This window comes from Leptosomus discolor, chromosome 1, assembly GCF_034619465.1.
Source record: "Leptosomus discolor isolate bLepDis1 chromosome 1, bLepDis1.hap2, whole genome shotgun sequence".
In the NCBI taxonomy this organism is placed as follows: domain Eukaryota; kingdom Metazoa; phylum Chordata; class Aves; order Leptosomiformes; family Leptosomidae; genus Leptosomus; species Leptosomus discolor.
The window spans coordinates 14,446,530-14,464,553 of NC_141391.1; the positions used below are offsets into that span (position 1 = coordinate 14,446,530).

General features: G+C 34.7%; 1 protein-coding gene across 1 annotated transcript in view; it reads left to right on the forward strand.

The window, feature by feature from the left end:
* The window catches only part of CNTN5 (contactin 5), a 264,199-nt gene that overhangs the window by 99,827 nt on the left and 146,348 nt on the right, over nt 1-18,024 (forward strand). Inside the window, exons 6-7 of the mRNA XM_086481748.1 lie at nt 1,856-1,958; nt 15,066-15,247. Coding sequence (XP_086337874.1) covers nt 1,856-1,958; nt 15,066-15,247 — 285 coding nt within the window. The remainder of the gene's footprint in view (nt 1-1,855; nt 1,959-15,065; nt 15,248-18,024) is intronic.

The window sequence follows — 18,024 nt, forward strand, 5'->3', positions numbered from 1 at the left end:
TAACCACAAAAACAAGCTGAAAAACAGTAAAAGAAGTCACAAGGAGTGCAATTAAATTGTAAAATTTATTGACACAGTACAAACCAGTGGGAATATATTTTTTATGAAAGATTAGACTAGGAATGATTTCAGTCTAAGCTAGGGAAAATTTTAATTCGCTACAATTTGGTTGATGCCCTGAATTTATTTTAATACCCAGGACATAAAGGTTAATTTCCTTTTTCTACAAAAAAAATATCTTTTTAAGCTTTAATAACAGACCTGGTTTAGAATCTGCCTTTTTATACAAGGGGCAGTATTTCTCCACAAGTTCATAAAGTAATGTCAAAGCATTGATTTAGTCATGTTTTTGAGGAAGACGAGGTCACTGCTGCTAGTACATGTAATAATTGCCTGACTACATTTCTTTTAAAAATCTGCTACTTACAAAACCACAATATTTATGGAATTACATTGTTTAATTTAAAAGAGTTTTATGCTTTCTACTTCTGTTATTTGACTCATGTATCAGACACATTTAGATTTTCTAACTAAAGCCCCAAATACATATTTAAATGTATATATGTTTAGACTTCCTCCCAGGACTAAGCTGCAGGAGCCTGTGGGACAAGAGGAAGAGAGCACAGGCCCACTGGAAACTCCTGAGTCCCATGAGGAACATTTGACAAACTAGAAGTATACGTTTTGCCATTTCAGCCTTATATATTATTTTTCACTCTAATAGGTTGTGGGTTGGTTTCCCGTCTATCTCTGCCAGCTTGTCTACTCCCAGCTGCAAATTTTATATTCCCCTACTTCCATGTTCCTCCTTATGCTCCTTTCTTTCCTCTTTCTTGCATAAGACATCTTTTTTCTCTCCTTTCTTTTTTCTCTTGTTCCTATTTTCTTGGTTTAGAATTCTTTGGAAACTTGATTGATTTTTATAGATTTACACTAGACTTGTCTTGTTGCTACTGTGTCCACAAGTCAGATTTTATTCAGTTTTCCTCATTTAAAAGTCTGAACAATTCTTCTTTTGTTTAATATAGCTTTGTAGCTTTTAGTTCCTGAGTGTCACTTACGTTTATACATCTCCTGTATAAACGAACACAGCTGTTAATGTCACATTCTTCTCCTGCTGTGCTGATTATGATGTTCCCTAAGTCGCATCAAATACAAACATCTCACCTTACCTTATGAAACCTGCCTCTTTTCCCTTCTTATTTCTCATTTCCTAAACTCTTGTGATTCTCCAAAGCTGCCAGTCACTTCACAGCAAATTCCAGATAAATCTACTGATTTCAGTGTTTATATTTTTCACATTCCTGATTTTTTTTTCTAGTTGAATCTTATAGAAATAAGTGTGTTGTCTTCTCCCAAATTGAATGCGTCACTGAAAATGAAATAGCTGAACTTTAGATGTCTCTGCATATCTGTGTTTATATCTGCGTACACAAATGCATCATTTGAGTTTTTCTTCCTGGGCTTAGAAGTTCCTCAGTTGAACACAGTACAATATATTGATTTATTTGTCATAATTCTCACTGCACCAGTAAACAAAGCTTTGTTCCGTGAAAAGTCTCACCCTTCTAAAATTGATTGCCTGCTTTAATCTTTCAAAATGTAGATATTAACCCATGTTTGAGAAAATAACTGCTTTTTCTTAAGCTCACTGTTGTACTGCTGCTAACTCTGGAGAGCATTTTAGAGTACGTACTGGATCTGAGCGGATCAGATCAAATGAGGCTATCTCCATCAATTACTAGCTTTACTGCTGATCAGTTACAGAAAAGCAAGCCGCACGGTTTTTCTTTGATAATCGCAACAAATGAAAAAATGACGATATTTCATATTATAAACATTCCTTATTTTCCAGGTGTGATGGGGGAATACGAACCAAAAATCGAAGTCCATTTTCCTTACACAGTTACAGCTGCAAGGGGAACTACTGTTAAGATGGAGTGTTTTGCACTTGGCAAGTAAGTACAGATTCTTTCATGATTAGATATCACTGTTTATTACGATGTGACATGCCTAATTTGTGGTTTCATTATTTTGCTGGATTTTGTTTTCACAGACAGTCCTTCCTGCACAAAGTAACCAATTGACTAAGTAGCCAATTACGAATTCCCTGCCCAGCCATTTCTGTGGACAGTAATTCATTCAAGTTAAAAGACTCCCTGTCAAAATGAAAATTAACATACTTGTAAACAAAAAAAGGAAAGCTTTTTTTATTGAAAATTTTAACAGACTCACCCATTTATTCATTGTGATACTATAAACCAGTAAATTAGAGTTTACTCTGCCAAAATATCATAGTTGGACAAACAGTTTATATATGAAGCTAAGAGCACATAATTTTAAACATGTCCTAACACACTTTGTGGCATTGCTAATTCTCAGGTTTCTGCCTGACCTAACAGCACTATTAGAGAACAGGTGTTTAGTATTCATGTCAAGGGTTTTTTTAATATGTTTATTGATAAATGAGTTTAGGGAAGAAAGGTTTTAGAAATACCTCTTTGCTATTTCACATAAATTAAGTAAGAAGTGAAATTACTCCTATAAACCATTCAGATTACAGAATACAGAATGAAATTAAATTACACTTCAGTTTTGTTGAGGCACTTACTGTTATCATTGTTGCCAAGAACAAGGGTGGCAAAGGTAGCATACATCAGAACTAAGAAGCAATTCTAGTGGTTCAAAGCAATTATTCTTTCTTCTGCACATGTGTGTAGCTAAAAACAGGTCTTCTATCAGTGATGTTTCACTAGAGATATATAAACAGATATGAAGGGTGGTTTTTTTTCAAAAATGTCCCATCAAATTGGGGGGGAAGTGTTGAAAGAAATCTCACTATATTGAATTCTTTTCAGTTCCTTTTTACAGTGGCATTCCCTATGGATATCTCCCCTCCCACCCCCTGAAGTCATGGTCCTCAATATCAGTATCCTGCTTGGTTTTGTAGTTCATAACTTATCAAGGCACGTATAGGTTTCTTACAGCCTGGCTTTGATCAAGAAATAGTGGAAGGATTTGTCTTTGTAACTCCTGCACAGGAACTTCACAAATCAATTAGTCTGAGGAGTACTGTATCTTCCATACCAATTCTTCTTACTTGTTTATCTAAGTAGGAACAAAATATAAGAGGAAAGAGGTTTTAAGACAATAACCTATTTTCATGAGGATGACCAGTCCAGCTTGCTCAACAGGTCTGGCTTTTCAAAGCAACCTTTCAAAGCCTGTCTCTATTACCTGAGAGGCCTTTAAAAATGTTTTTATAGTCATTTTGATCTTCATGTGTCACTGGTCACTGGATTATTTTGTTCAGATTTTTCTCTTAACGGTTCCTATTTATGGGATGGATATGTCTTAAACTTGCTTCCTGGCTGTTTTTCCTGTTTGATCAACATCCAGATACTCTCAGTGAGCAGGTCAACAGAAAGTATTCATAAAAACTTACAGAGAAATTCTGACAAAGCGTTTTGATTGTATTTATTTAGGTCCAGTGAAGTTGGAGGAGAGACAGGACAAACTAGTCCAAACAAAATGTGAGAGACTATAGCCCACGTAAAGGGAACCGTTATACAGTGACAGTGGCTTTTGCAAATTCATTTCTCATCATAAACGTAAGCAGTAGTTTAGAAAGCAAGTGTGAGGGGACAACTTCTGTAGGGTAAAACAGAAGTCTTATGTTTTATATAGTAAAGGTAAGGAAAGAAATATATGAGGTCAGAAAAACACTAAATTGAGATATTCCCTGAAATGCTAAACTATATGAGGAAAAAGGCTGTTCTATAGACGGTGGTGGCTCCAGGCTCTCCTGTCAGCCACACTATCCAATTTTCTGCCAGGTCAACTGTTGGCAACAAGGACCTTTTAGACTCTTGGCTATAGCTGAAGCAGTAACCAACGTGACAGTTCTTCTTCATTTTGCTGGAATTAAATTGCACTTGCTGACAGATTACAAGTGAACTGTCACTTTCCTGTGAAAAGGAGGTATGCCACACGTTGTCCTTCACAACCATCACTGACAGGCAAGAAAAGCAGTTGCTGATACCTTCCATCATCAGCACACTGAGATTTGGCAAACTCTCTAAAAGAGTCAATCACTATTCAAACAGCCACATAAGGAAGGTGGAGGTTGATAGGAAAGGCTCCAATTAGCTTATTCCCACATTCATATTTGGTGTTAACCTTTAATAAACAAAAACCCAAAACCACCTGAATGATCAAGGAATTTAAGGTTATCTAATAAGTTCACCCCATTTGCTGTAATTGTAATGGGCAGCTATTTTTACCATGCTCATTCCTTATCTTCTTTTCGCAGCCATTAATGCACAATCATATCAGCTGAGTTGAAACGGCTTTCAACTTGATATGGTAATAATTACCTAAATGACATTTGAAACCTAGAGGCTGAGGTGGGAGGTAGAAATGCATCAGGTTTCCTATTCATTTTCCTTGTTTTAATTTTTTGTCCCCATCTCTTATTCTAAATATCTTGTAAGGATATTTTCTTATTACACTGCCATGGGTACCCATTACCAAACTAAATCAGCAACTAATTTATTGCTTCTTTATTTAGCATTTTGAGAATTAGTGTTTTGAATTCTTATTGTAAATAACACAGAAGTTGTTACAGCCTCAAAAACAATGTGCTGCTGGTTTTCTCATGCCTTAATTTAGCTGCCTGACACCATCACTCTTCTCTCTCTGCTGTAATTGTGAGAATGACAGACGTTCCAGTGAGATTTCCTGAAGCAGACATTTGGCAAATACTCCAGAAAGAGTCTAGTCTTTAGTTACAGATCACTGATTTATTAATAGTGTTTATTTAGAACTGCCATTCACTATAGCTGTAGGAATTAAATAAATTGGAGTTGTGCAGCTTTTGTCTCCAAACTAAAATCAAGTGTCTTAATTGCTTGACAGACAAAAATTCTCTGAGAAGGATTTTATTGTGACCCAAATAATATGTAGCTGATCCAATTACGAGTGAAAATATTGTGTTACTGATGCCACTTATAAATAGACATTACTGTTGCTAAATAATTCTAACTAATAACAGAGTGAAATACCTCAAAATTATGTTACTTGTATTAGATAAAGCTATTTATAATGAGCATCAGTCATTGGCTAAAAATCACTGCATATATCCATGATTTACTGCTGAGGTACAACAGAAGACAAAACAGAGTCAAAATTTACTGTATTGATGTGTCAGAGTATGCATTTGCAATTAGTAATGTTTTGTGATTTGTGCAAGATATTTTTGTTGGCCCATTTTTTTTGAAAGGTTGTTTTTATAGCCATATTCACTGCCACAACTGCACAACAACCTGTGTTTTGATTACATCTATGTTTCATATATATCTGTATATATCATACAGATATACTTTTCTGCCACCCGTTTAATTATGTCATTTTTATTAGGAACTTTTAATTTTTTTTTTTTGTTTCCTAATAAAAGAGAAGATCATCTGTTTTAAAAAAAGAAGAATTTAAAAAAAAACCCTGGCAATAAGAAAATATTAACATCTTCTGTTTTTTGAACTGATCATCAGAACAAAACTACATCTTTTTAGTTACGTAATTGCTAAATGCTGATTAAGATTTACTTTAAGCATTGTCAAAATAATAATTAAAAAAAAAAAAAGAAAAGAAAAAAATGTCCTTGAAAACTTTCTGAGTGGAAAAATCTGAGACATTTCTATTAAAAAAAATAAATCTATGCAGTAGTTGCTTATTTTCAAACAATAAAATTTTCACTGCTTGTGTCATCTGTTGTTTAAAAAGACAAGCTAATTTTTTTGCTAAAACTATTAAATGAGCTTATTTGTACTGAAGTGGTTGGGTTTAGTCCAGATAATCCTGGTTTTCTACCAAGTCCAACATTTCAAGGTCAGAACTTAAGTTTATTATGTAGATCAGGAAGACAGATCATGACCTTGTTCTTTGGGGGATTTCTGGTGAAGAAGTCACAATTTTCCCAGCTGACACCCTTGCCAGATTCCTGGCTTTCCCTGTACCAGAAATTCAATTTCTTCAGCACTGCCTTACATGACAGCACGTTAACATTTTCGTTTTCTCTCAAATATTACTGATGTTATTTCCTAGAACATCGGAAGGCAACTGGTTAATTAATTCATTTCTTTTTTCCTGTATTTTTGTAAAAGGAAGAATTCTGGTATCTTCATTTAACTCCTGATTAAAAGCATATGAAAGTAATGGTGCTGATAAGTAAAAGGACTTCAAGTTCTGTCCCCACCATATGAAGTATTCATTAATGAAGCACTTCCACTAATGGCCATTCAAGCATTCTTTAACATTTCCTGACTTTGGAGTATAGATACCTCATAAGTGATTTTGTTACTATTATTTGAACATGGGACTTAAAGCAGGCGTAGATGGAAATACATTGCTTTTTTTAAAAAACCTCAAAATGAATAAGTTTTCATAGTTCGATCAATGATATAGGACTGGTTTGTCCAAGCTCATGTGAAAAGCTGTGAGTTACAACCCTCCTCAACAAGCACAGAGCCTTGCCCTCAGTGGAAAGCAAGAAAAAGGAAGTGTCAGAAAATGATCGGTTTTTTTTTTCTTTTTTTCCCTTTTTTTTTTTCCTGCCGTATAACTCTAGGTCAACTTCTTGTTTCCTTTTTAAATAACTCTTCTACGCCCAGTCTTTCACAAAGATTTTTTTAATGTCAAATTGTGTATAATGCACACACCCTACATGACCCTCACACTTCAGCCTTTTCCTCACTGCGTTTTCAGTCGTGCATCACACCATACAGCAGCTTCTGTTTTATTCTCCATCTAAACATCATAATTCATTGGTTTTCTGGCTACAGTTTGTATTATAATAGTGTGAATAGCCAATTTTGAGTGAGTAATCACATTTTGTTTCTCATTAGAACAAATTAGAGGATGTGGGCTATTGCTGTACTTGTAGGTTACCAAAGTTTTCAATCTTTGCTTTTAAAATAGGATCCCTGGGCCATGTAGACGTCCAAAAGGATTGTTTCTTTTTTTCCCTATGGTTGTTTTTTAACCACATGAATCAGCACATAGAGATTTTAATCAAAAGAATCATTAGAGAACAGTGTTGACAGATAATTTTTCTTACAACTCATATGCTTGTTTTTCTGTATTTTTGAGACTGTTTTGTGCTCGTGCTATTTGTGTACAATAGTAACATCTACAGGGTATATCAATATTCTTTCTAAATACTACCTTATTTCACTTTACTGCTGTCAAGACTATGTTTTCATTGTGAAGTATTCTTAGTTAAAGATAAGAATAAAATAGAGATATTGACTTCCTTTTATTACTGAATTATGATGAGGTTATTATGACAGAAGCATGGCTCATGCTGCTATATCTAATGTTGCTTTAATAATTCTATTGTAAACTTTGTTTTGAAGACATTTACAGCTCAGCTATAAACATTCCTCCGATCTGTAATATGGTTTGCAAGAACTCAGCTGATAGTCCATTTTTAAATCTTGCTTTCAAAATAAACTAAAATAAAAATAAAGTGAAGTTACATATATTTAAGTCACACAAGCAAATGAAATTTAGTGACTTAAAGTGTAGGAAGTGTTTTAAAATGTTCTCTTGAACCAACGAACTCTGAATCAATTCTAATAACGATCTCAACATTTTAAATCCATGGAATATAGGACTTTATTTTATGTCCTTGACCTGGATTTCTTTTAAAAGACTTTTTAAATTGTTTTTCAAACCTTTATTAAAAATGCTATTTTTTATGTCACTACATATATTTTCATTACAAAATAGGTACGTGCAGAGAGAGCTTACAATAGATTTTTCAATATTCAGAAATAAAAGCAAAAAGTGTTTGGATAGGTGAATATAATATCTAAGCAAAGATCAGGGTGGTGATATAAAAATTCTTTATGATCTGGTGAAGGGCATATCTCTAACTGTGGAGAATTACATGAAGTATCTGAAGAAGTTATTTTTGCTGGTGTTGCTCATAAAGACAATGACATATTAATGTCAGTAATGACTATTAGAAGGCTTCTAGATATTACAAATCATTTTGCAGGTGTAAAAAGTGTGTGTATTAAAAGAATGTTTCTGTGAGGTCTGGTCAGTGCTTCACAAACAGTGTAATGAAGAAGAGACTAATTTCAGAAAAGAAGGAAAGTTAAAGGCGCCCAAGAAATGCATTTTCGTTCAGAGCACCTGGTTCTTTTCTTTTCTTCCTCTGAACTTTAGCTATATATGAATTTTGCCAGGAACACAAAATTCACAAACAATAATCCTATAATGAGTCACAGATCCAGCTTGCACGCTTCTCTGACTAACACATGCAGTTATCCATCTGGTCCCTCAACACAGGTGAATAGAAGATTCCAGCATTGCACCATATTGTTTCTTAACTGCAAAGGAAAAAACTTAACCCTCTCTGCTCTTCAAATTTGTAAAATACGGCTTTTTTTTTCAGTCCACCAGTTAAAACTATGCCCCGGTCTCCCCGACTTTCATGCTTTTGTTGACTGATCTTGGCAAATCCAACATTACTTATTTATAGTAATATATTTTATAGTAGGAGCAGCTGCTCCTTTCTAGGTATTGTCTTTTTGAAATGATTAAGCCTCTTTATAGGTTTCCATGAACACGAAACAATTCTTGCCTCTTCCCACAATGATGATGACACACAGAAACACCCTTGATATTACAGATAGCCTGATTCTATACTAAGAACATTGAGAGCATATTACAGCCCTCATTTCCACTGAATCCTGTGACAGTAGCACATACATTGTTACCCTCTGCATGGAAACTGCAAGTCAAAACAAAGTATGAAAGGACATGATGGATCACTGTATTGATAAATGAAGGTTGGAGGTTTGAAGAGTTCTAACCAGATTTAATAATTCGCATTCAGAGGAAGTTAATTTTGACTTGTCCTTTAAATGTATTATGGTAGTCACAATTTAATGACATGCCAAGACCCCTGGCTTGCATTAAATGGAGCAAATCATTCTAGATGCTACACATCCAATTTCTTGTTGGAACTAGAGATGCAAATATTTAATCTTTTTCCTACATATAGAATTACTACTAAGGCAACAAGGAGTGCTAGCATCTTAGCATCATCGAGTATTATGCAAATTCACAGTGTAGAAGTCCACAGGTAATAATTTACCTTCACCCTCAAAAACGGTTCTTATCATGCTGTTCTATTTTTCGTCTTCACATCACAGACACATAAAATGTCTGTTTTCTCTTTTTAAAACAAGGAAAACATGGCATAGAGTATTAAAATATAGTTATTTATGCAAAATCAAACTTCAGGATAGAGAAAAGTCCCATAGGACGAGAAATCATGTTCCTCTGTGCCCCTTCACACCACTTCTTACTTTAGGAAAAAGACTTTGTTAATTCTGTCAGCTGCCAAACCTGGAAGCTGTGTAAGCTGTTTTTAAAGTTTACTGTTAATGAAACAGTCCCAAGAGGGAAATGAACACTCTCAATAGAACAGCATTTGTCAGTGCTATAAGTAGAGGTGTCCTTTCCCTGGGAGATAAACTTGTAATGAGAGGAAGGAACATTTTTAAACGCAAACATGGCATCTTCAAGCAGAGTTTGTTTACATAAGGCACAAATAGATCCAGGATTTTTTTTTTTCCTTTGATAGCACATACTGTTTATGTCAAATAAACCTTTCTAAGACTTTCATCAATCTAAAGTTAATTTTTAGCTCATACTGAATAATGATTTACATCACAATGTGCTAGACCAAGATTGGATTTTGTTCCTATTTTTCAGGCTGGATTGATTTCTGCCTTCTTTTAAGTGGACTTGTTCTTGCATAGACTTAATAATGCTGTTACAAATATTGTGATCATTCATAATAATGCAATAACCTGGTAAATCTCAAGTAACACTCTCAGGCCTCATTCTGCCTCACTCTGACTACGTGCTTCATACTTACACCCACAAATTTAGAGTTAATTGCTTTTCCCATATGGCACAGGGAAAGTGGGAAAAAAACCCCACCAAACTGCAAGTCCTCATCAGTAGAACATCATTCTTGAAGAAGCAATATTACCAATCCCTTCCCTTTCTCTCTCACAACCATCAAAGAAAACTTGTAAATGTTACTAAAAGTTGTTTAGTAACTTACACAGCTTCGCTTTAGGTTTAAAGATGGAGGAGAACTTTTTTGCATTCCAAATTACTATTCCAGAAGCACATATGCAGGCTTTCTCTCTCTGTCAGAGGTTGAGAGGATCAGAAGAAAACAAATTCTGACACTGGCCATATCTGTACATAGAGTTAGAAAATCCTAGATTTATGTGCTACCTACAAAAATTCTTCCTGGACAAAATTTGTAACAGAGCAAAATTACATGAGAGAAAGTCCAGCAAAAAACAGCTTTACACAGGGCAATTAAACACAGTGGTACTGTAGTACTTCAGCCCTGAGAATCCATATGAACACCTGCCAAAAACATATCACCTTTGCAAGCAAATTTTCTGCTTCAAAACATTTGTCTCCTCTGACTTAAATTTGTGGATTCTTCATGTATTATCCCCCCATACCAATACAGTAGATGTCATATACGTCTTTTGCTTTTCAAGTTGCTTCAGATTCTTTTCTCAATAGCCTTGATCAAGTGACAGACTGGAGACAACTTACCTGTTGTTATGCCTTTAATACTTTTCAGAAGAATGTCTACTTATTTCAGAGTGCCTCCAGCCAGCAAGATGATGTAGGGGGTGATACAAAGACTATAAAAAAAGGGTCACTGGATGGTTGAGGAAAAAAACAGAGCTTCCGTCCTCATTTAACAGTTATAGTAACTCAACACCTCCTCCATCCCACAATATAACATCTATATACTATGATGACAAAAATATAATATGGAATTTTGCAATATGGCCAACATTGAATCCACAGGAGATGTTCATCGCTTTTTTTATTACATTTTTCATCATTTAGCTGTGCTGTTTTGATTTCATTATGAGTAAATACCTTTATCTAACTTTTAAATGGAGAAACAAAAAGTTGCAGAATAGCTTTTCCCCTTTACTCACTACTTGTGAAATCAATACCTCACATGTTGTGGATCTTCTGTTCTCTTGTTTGATTACACCTTAATCAAATGGGTCTTGTGTTCATGATTAACTTGAATTTAAGAATTTGGAAAAATCATTGAAATCACTAGAAGTATCAGTTATATTATCTAACTTTATCTGTAAAACAGTTAAGGATCAAGTTTAAGCTAACAGTTTAGGCTCTGATCAATCAGTAAAGAAAAGCCTCTGGACTGTAATTCACTATGAATAATGAATCACTACAATGAATCATTATCCATTTAACAATATTTTAGATGTTATAGATGCTCTGAGGTGTTAGGCCTTCAAGTGTGAAGAAAATGACGTGGAGCTGGACATGCAGCCAAGTAAACACACTGTCCTTGCTCTGTGCAAGGAGCAAGCCAGCAATGGTGGGAAAGTCCATCTGTGTTAGCATATGACACTGATACATGTGTCAGACCTTTTTAGTACAGACATGGATGTGTGTTGACGTGACTTGCAGACCTAGATTTTTTCCTGCACGCAGGCTTCAATCTCATCACCATTTCCTTCTATTCTATTTCTATCCTTAAATCATCAGTATCCACCACTGCTATATTTCATGAGTATTAACTACCTTTTAATAGCTAAATGAAAGGAAAAGTTAATATCTTGTCTCCTAAATCTCTGCATCTGACCAGAACAGATTTATATGGGACATTCTAAAGGTAGAATCGTGTGAATGATTGCTGAGCGTTTCTGGAAAGTATCTGAAAGTATCCTCGACATTTTAATCCTATGTAATTATCCTGTATTAATTATAAGACATTTAACACAATTGTAAGGCTGGAGGGCATACGGAGAAAGTATTTTTCTAGTCTCAAATGCATAAACATGCAGAAGTTTTCAAGATATAGTATGATATGTACCTGTGTGTTTGAAGGCACAGCTCAGTAATGCCTGGTAAAGAAAAATAGTGTGGAGAGGAATTGAAATCAGAGTAGAAGGTAAAATATTTCAAAAGAACATATCAATTTGTACTAAACAAATATAGAAAAAGTGACCAATGCATTTTTATTTAAGAAATTGCTGAAAAACTAGGAACTCAGATCCATGGAAAAGGTATTTTAAAATTCAGACATTACTCTCACCCTTTTCCTGAAATAAATATATGCTATATAGATCTAATCTTTGTTCTTTTTCACGGGAGACTGCCCCCCCCCCCCAAAAAAAAAAAAAAAAAAGGAAAAAAAAAAAAGAAAAATTGCATCCAATAGTTTTTTCAAAACGTTTTTGTTTCCAGTGATATTTGTGAAGAATTTTCATCAAATTCAATAACACTTGTCCCAAATAATATACTGCTGAAAATAATTGATTCTTATAATTTCTTCTAGATGTAAATGTAAAACTATAACTCATATTTTCTTCAATTCAAAGGGAAAAAACCCACAGCAATGTCTATCACAGTCACCAATGACCTCTTAAAAATTTTATTTCAGTTCAGATGAATAAGAAGTTTAATTATGGTATTTCTGAAGTCAAGTAGCATTTTTTTCCTCACTGGTGCTAAGATTTACGAGTAGTATTCAACAGATTATTTCCAAAAATTATGAGAAATCTTCTCTTTGAACCCAATTGAAGCTTGAATAAAGTTACTCTTCGGAGCCGACTGTGAACAGGGTTATAATAAACAAGGAAACTATATTCCCATGGATGTCTGCTGAAACAAAATAAAAATGGATTATAATGATTATAAGATTTAGCAATTATGCATCTTACATTAAACTCATATTAATGTTAGAGACATTTTTACTTTTGCTCCTTTTAAAAAAAAAAAAAGCTGTGGATCATTTGAAAAGATGAAAATATGTGCATATGTTAGCTTTTATTGAGGATTTAATGAGTTTTCTGGAACAGTCACATAATGTTATTCTTTCACATCCTCACTCAGATATATTTCATTTCATTCTCACACAAGTCACAGAGGAGGAATAGGTATATTTTTATTTCAGATGTAAAATTCATACCTCACTTGTAAGTTATGCAAGGAAAATAAGCTTCATTAAACAGAACTACAAGTTGTCTGCGAACAGTGATTTGCAGTTAGGGAGTACTTTCTTTGAAAATTGTTACATCTACAAATCTAAAGTAACTTTTTCTCCTTGAAAAACTCCAGTTATTACCTCATACTGACTAAGAAAAAAGTGAGGGTTTTTTTAAATGACCCATAGAACAACAAGTTTGCTCTTTATTTACTGTGTTATACACATTTACTTTCTGTAACAGACATGAAAGCAAATTTAAAAAAAAAAAATAGTTAAATGTAATTTAAAGGAAATTTTCTAAATACATTAATTTCAGAATAATCTCATAACAGCTAAATGAGACAATTTTCGTGGTTTATAATGTCCTCATTGTTTCTCAGAAGTATACACTATGAAATAATTCCACTCAGTTCTATTCAGCAGAAATGATTTTCTTCCATGACAATACAACAAAAGCATTTTTGCCACTGATTTTACTTGAAATGCGGCTGAAGGGCAGATAAGCAAAAATGGGCAACAAGTATGGCACCTTTATGTTGCCAGATAAAGTGTACCTGAACACCTACCTCATTCATAAAACAGTATTTACTGAGTACTATTGCACTGTACCAGCATAAAGTATTCCTATTGTGGACCTGTGTTGTGACTGATAAAGTTAAGTGAAACACTTGGCCACGGTGGCTGTTTTGCAGCCAACAGTCATGACATAACTATAGAAAGAGTACAAGCATATATGGAGTTTACACTGAAAGATGAACACAAAACAAGACATAAAAATTCTCCAGAAAGTCACTCAAGAAAAAGCATAAATTTGACTGTCAAAGTGTGTGATTAGAAATAAAATATGAGAGCTAATAAATGGAAAAGAATTATTTTTAACAAACTAATATTATTTGTACTACTTCTAACATATATAAATAACTATCAAAGTATAGAAAATCAAAATATGTAGCTAAAGATGTGAAAGAAATATCATAAATGGTAAGGCTAAACACAGTAAGTTTTATTAGTGCATCAGAGACAGAAATATCCTATTTATTCTTCATATTTGGAATTGAAGAGGTTGGAGTACTTGTGACAGATAAGAATGGGAAATTCTTTTAATCTTCTAATTGAAAAGTATGTAAAATAACTTCTAATAGGGATCAAAATTTGTAAATTAGAATCATACAAGCTGTATAGAACAGTCCTCAAACCTATAGGACACCAAAAGTTGAAATCAGCTATCAAGAAAGCAATTTAAGATTAATAACAAGCAAATTATGAAGCTTCTATGGTGATACAGAGGGCGGAAATAAAGAACTCACAGGATCCACACCCATCATATGATCCGCAACCAACTATAAAAAGAAAAAGATATACATGATTGGAGTGCTGAAGAAAACGAGATCAGGGATTTTTTGTTTACTAAGAAAAAAAAAAGGGTGATTTGATTTCCATACATGTCTTTCTTCCATGGGAGAGAGTCATAAAGGACAATTTTGCAAGAAATGGTGTGTATTCACAAGCTGTACCAAGATGTAGTGGCACTGAAATCCTCCACCTAGATGGACACTATCATCTACTGATGTCCTGAACTGCAATTTCATTGCAGGAAAATTTGGATGCGTTGGAATTTGTTAAATTCATCCAGGTTTTGAAGTTCTTATTTTTTTTAGCCTATCGAGTGGAAGTGTTCAGGAGTAAAGCACAGAGTGCTAAAGAAGCTCTAGAGAGAGTATTTCAAGTGATCAAGTGATTTTTCTTGATCTCGATAAAAACTTGGCCTCCCCTGTGGATGAAAGAGACACATTCCATGTAGCAAACCATTTATTAAGGAGTCCCTACAGAAAGTGAGGTATATCAAGCATTATATGAACCTTAATTGTGGCTATATTTTATTGCTACTTAGATTATTAAGTGTTTAAACTACCAGATAACAGAATCTATATGTTCAATAGTGGAAGAGTGCTAACAGTAATTTTATTAAATATTTCAGCCCTGTGCCAACAATCTCTTGGAGGAAAGTTAATGGTCATAATCCAAGTAAAGCCCGCCTGAGAAAATCCCAAGCTGTACTTGAAATACCTAATGTGCAGCTAGAGGACGCAGGAATGTACGAATGCAAGGCTGAAAACTCTCGTGGAAGAAATGTCTTCAGAGGACAACTGCAAGTGTACAGTAAGTGTAACTGCACAGAATCAGAATTATCCACGAAATCTTTGTCCACACTTAGGGCTTTAACTTTCTGTGGAGGAAGCTAAGTTGCAGTAGAAACGAAATATCTTTCTTCTGAAATAAATTAGTATTGAATTAAGCTATATATTTTTATTACTTAGTAATGTATTAAATTCATAATAGAAATAAATTTGACTCCTTCAAAGAACTGGCTTAAAGACAGTTTCATGTTTGATGTTTATGGGTTTGGTTTGTTTTTCAAAAAGTATCAGTATAATTTTAGAAATTATCTTTTTTCTCCTAAGCATGATGTATCTGTCATAAAACAATATTAGAAATATCTTAGGATTTTTATCACAGTTTTATTAATGTTTCACCCTTGCTATGCCTGGGTGCTGAGTTTTGTCAAATTCATTGTACAGGAATGAGAATCGGAGAAGTGTTTCTGTTTTTGTAGAAAATTCTCAGTATAGGCATGCACAATTTCTGAAGGTTCTGATTTCAGAAAGTCCTGAATATTTTCTCTCCAAGACTGGTCTTTCTAAAGGTTTTTTGAGCGAGCATAAATAAAAATTGAATCATGCATCACGTTGAAAAGAAAAAACACAACCTGAAACTAAAAATATCTAGTAAAACCGTGGTTTAACCACAGCTGGTGACTAAGCCTCACACAGTCACTCGCTCACTCCCCTCTGGTGTGATGGAGGAGAAATCGGAAGTGTAAAAGTGAGAAAACTCATGGGTTGAAATACAGTTTAATAGGTAAAGCAAAAGCTGCGCACACAAGCAAAGAAAACAAGGAATTCATTCACCACTTCCCGTGGGCAGGCAGGTGTTTAGCCATCTCCAGGACAGCAGGGCTCCATCATGCCTAACAGTTTCTTGGGAAGACAAACACCATCACTCCAAACATCTCCCCTTCCTTCTTTTTCCCCCAGCTTCTTATTGCTGAGCATGACACCATATGGTAAGGAATATCCCTTTGGTCAGTTGGGGTCAGCTGTCCCAGCTGTGTCCCCTCCCACCTTCTTGTGCACCCCCAGCCTACTCGCTGGTGGGGTGGTGTGAGGAGCAGAAAAGGCCTTGGCTCTGTGTAAGCACTGCTCAGTAGTAATGAAAACATCCCTGTGTTATCAACACAGTTTCCAGCACAAATCCAAAACATAGCCCCATATTAGCTACTGTGAACAAAATTAGCTCTTCCCCGGCCAAAACCAGCACAAGTAAAAATAATTAATTTTATATATGTTGCTGCATCCTAGAGGCTAGAAACAAAAGCCTGTACAAGACATGCTCTTAATACTTATGAGTCAAAGTTTTCCTTACATTGAATGTATGCTTGAGTCCCACCTACTGCTTCTCAATTAAAGCTACATCACTTGCTATCACTCCATGAATCCTACAGCCTTAAATATTTAGCAGGAAAGGTCTACTGCGGGAGATCATGCAATGAATCTTTCAGATTCTGAATTGTTTTCTGTCTTCAAATGTCGCAGTCAGTGGAATTCTAATTGCTGCAGTTCAGACAGATCCTCAGGCTAATACCTTTAAGGAGTCTTTCCTGTTTTTCAGTTTTCTTTTTCTTTTCTTGATTTCAGCCCATGGCTTGTAGTGCTTTCTCCCCACTACTAACTATATGCAATTCTGTTACACGCTTTCATCAAATAACCGTAGACTGTGATCATCTATTGTTATCTATTTATTTTCCACATATGTCAATATTTCCAGGTGCATAATCAATTTTCTTGTCTTCTCTAGATTTCCAATGTCTTTATCTTAACTCCTCTGTTTTAGTGAGCAACAGCATATCTCGAGATGATGCTTCTCTCCTTGCTTTTTGTTCTCATCCACCTAAAGCCAAGGGAAGTTTCTGTCTTCATGTTTTTTTGGTATATGCTCGGAAAAATATATGATGGCAAAGATGGTAGTTAGCAGGTTTTGTTTTGGGCATGCCATCCATACTGCACTGGCAGCAAAGGTTTCATAAGGCTTTTACGGAAAACAGCAAAGTCCTACTTTGATGCCTCCTACTATGCCAATACCCCAGCGATATTTCTCTGGTATTACAAATTCTTACTGTCAATCAATCCCATGAAAGTATAGCAGCTCCTGCTAGGGACCTGGGGGCCAGGGACATTTAGCAGCATGCCTGGTCTTTTTTGACAGCATTTCTTAAAATGTTTGAAATTCAAAAAAATTAAATTTGATTTATAAGATATACCCTTGCTCTTACACTTACTAGCTGTGTTCTAGAACTGTGAAACTACTAGATGCCAAAGCACCTTATAAAACTGTTACAATTATCTCTTCCTCCCTCTTTTAAAGTTAAAGGAATATAAAAGGTGCTGTTCAAGAGAGAAACTAAGATGCTGGAAAATAAAATTATTTCCTAAAGAGCACCCTGCAGACTTGTGGCACAAAATCACAGCAAACATGATGCCTCTCTCATTAGCCTAGACACATTTTTGTTCTGAGCAAAAATAAAGATGATACTCATATCTTGGAGTCCATAGAAAACATTTTCTATGTCAGTTTTGTTCTACTCTGTCCAGATAGAAATACGAGTTTTTAATTCCTATTGTTAAATTTTTTACAGTCACTGCCTTTATGGATAGTGAACAATTTGATCTAATTGGTATTTTTTACAATACTATTAGAACAACTTCTTTAACATTATAGAAATATGGTCCACTTCAGATTGTCTCATTCCTCTGATTGACAGATACGTGGGACTAGTATATAATTGAGTTTCTTGTAGGTCTATTACTAAACTTTAGACT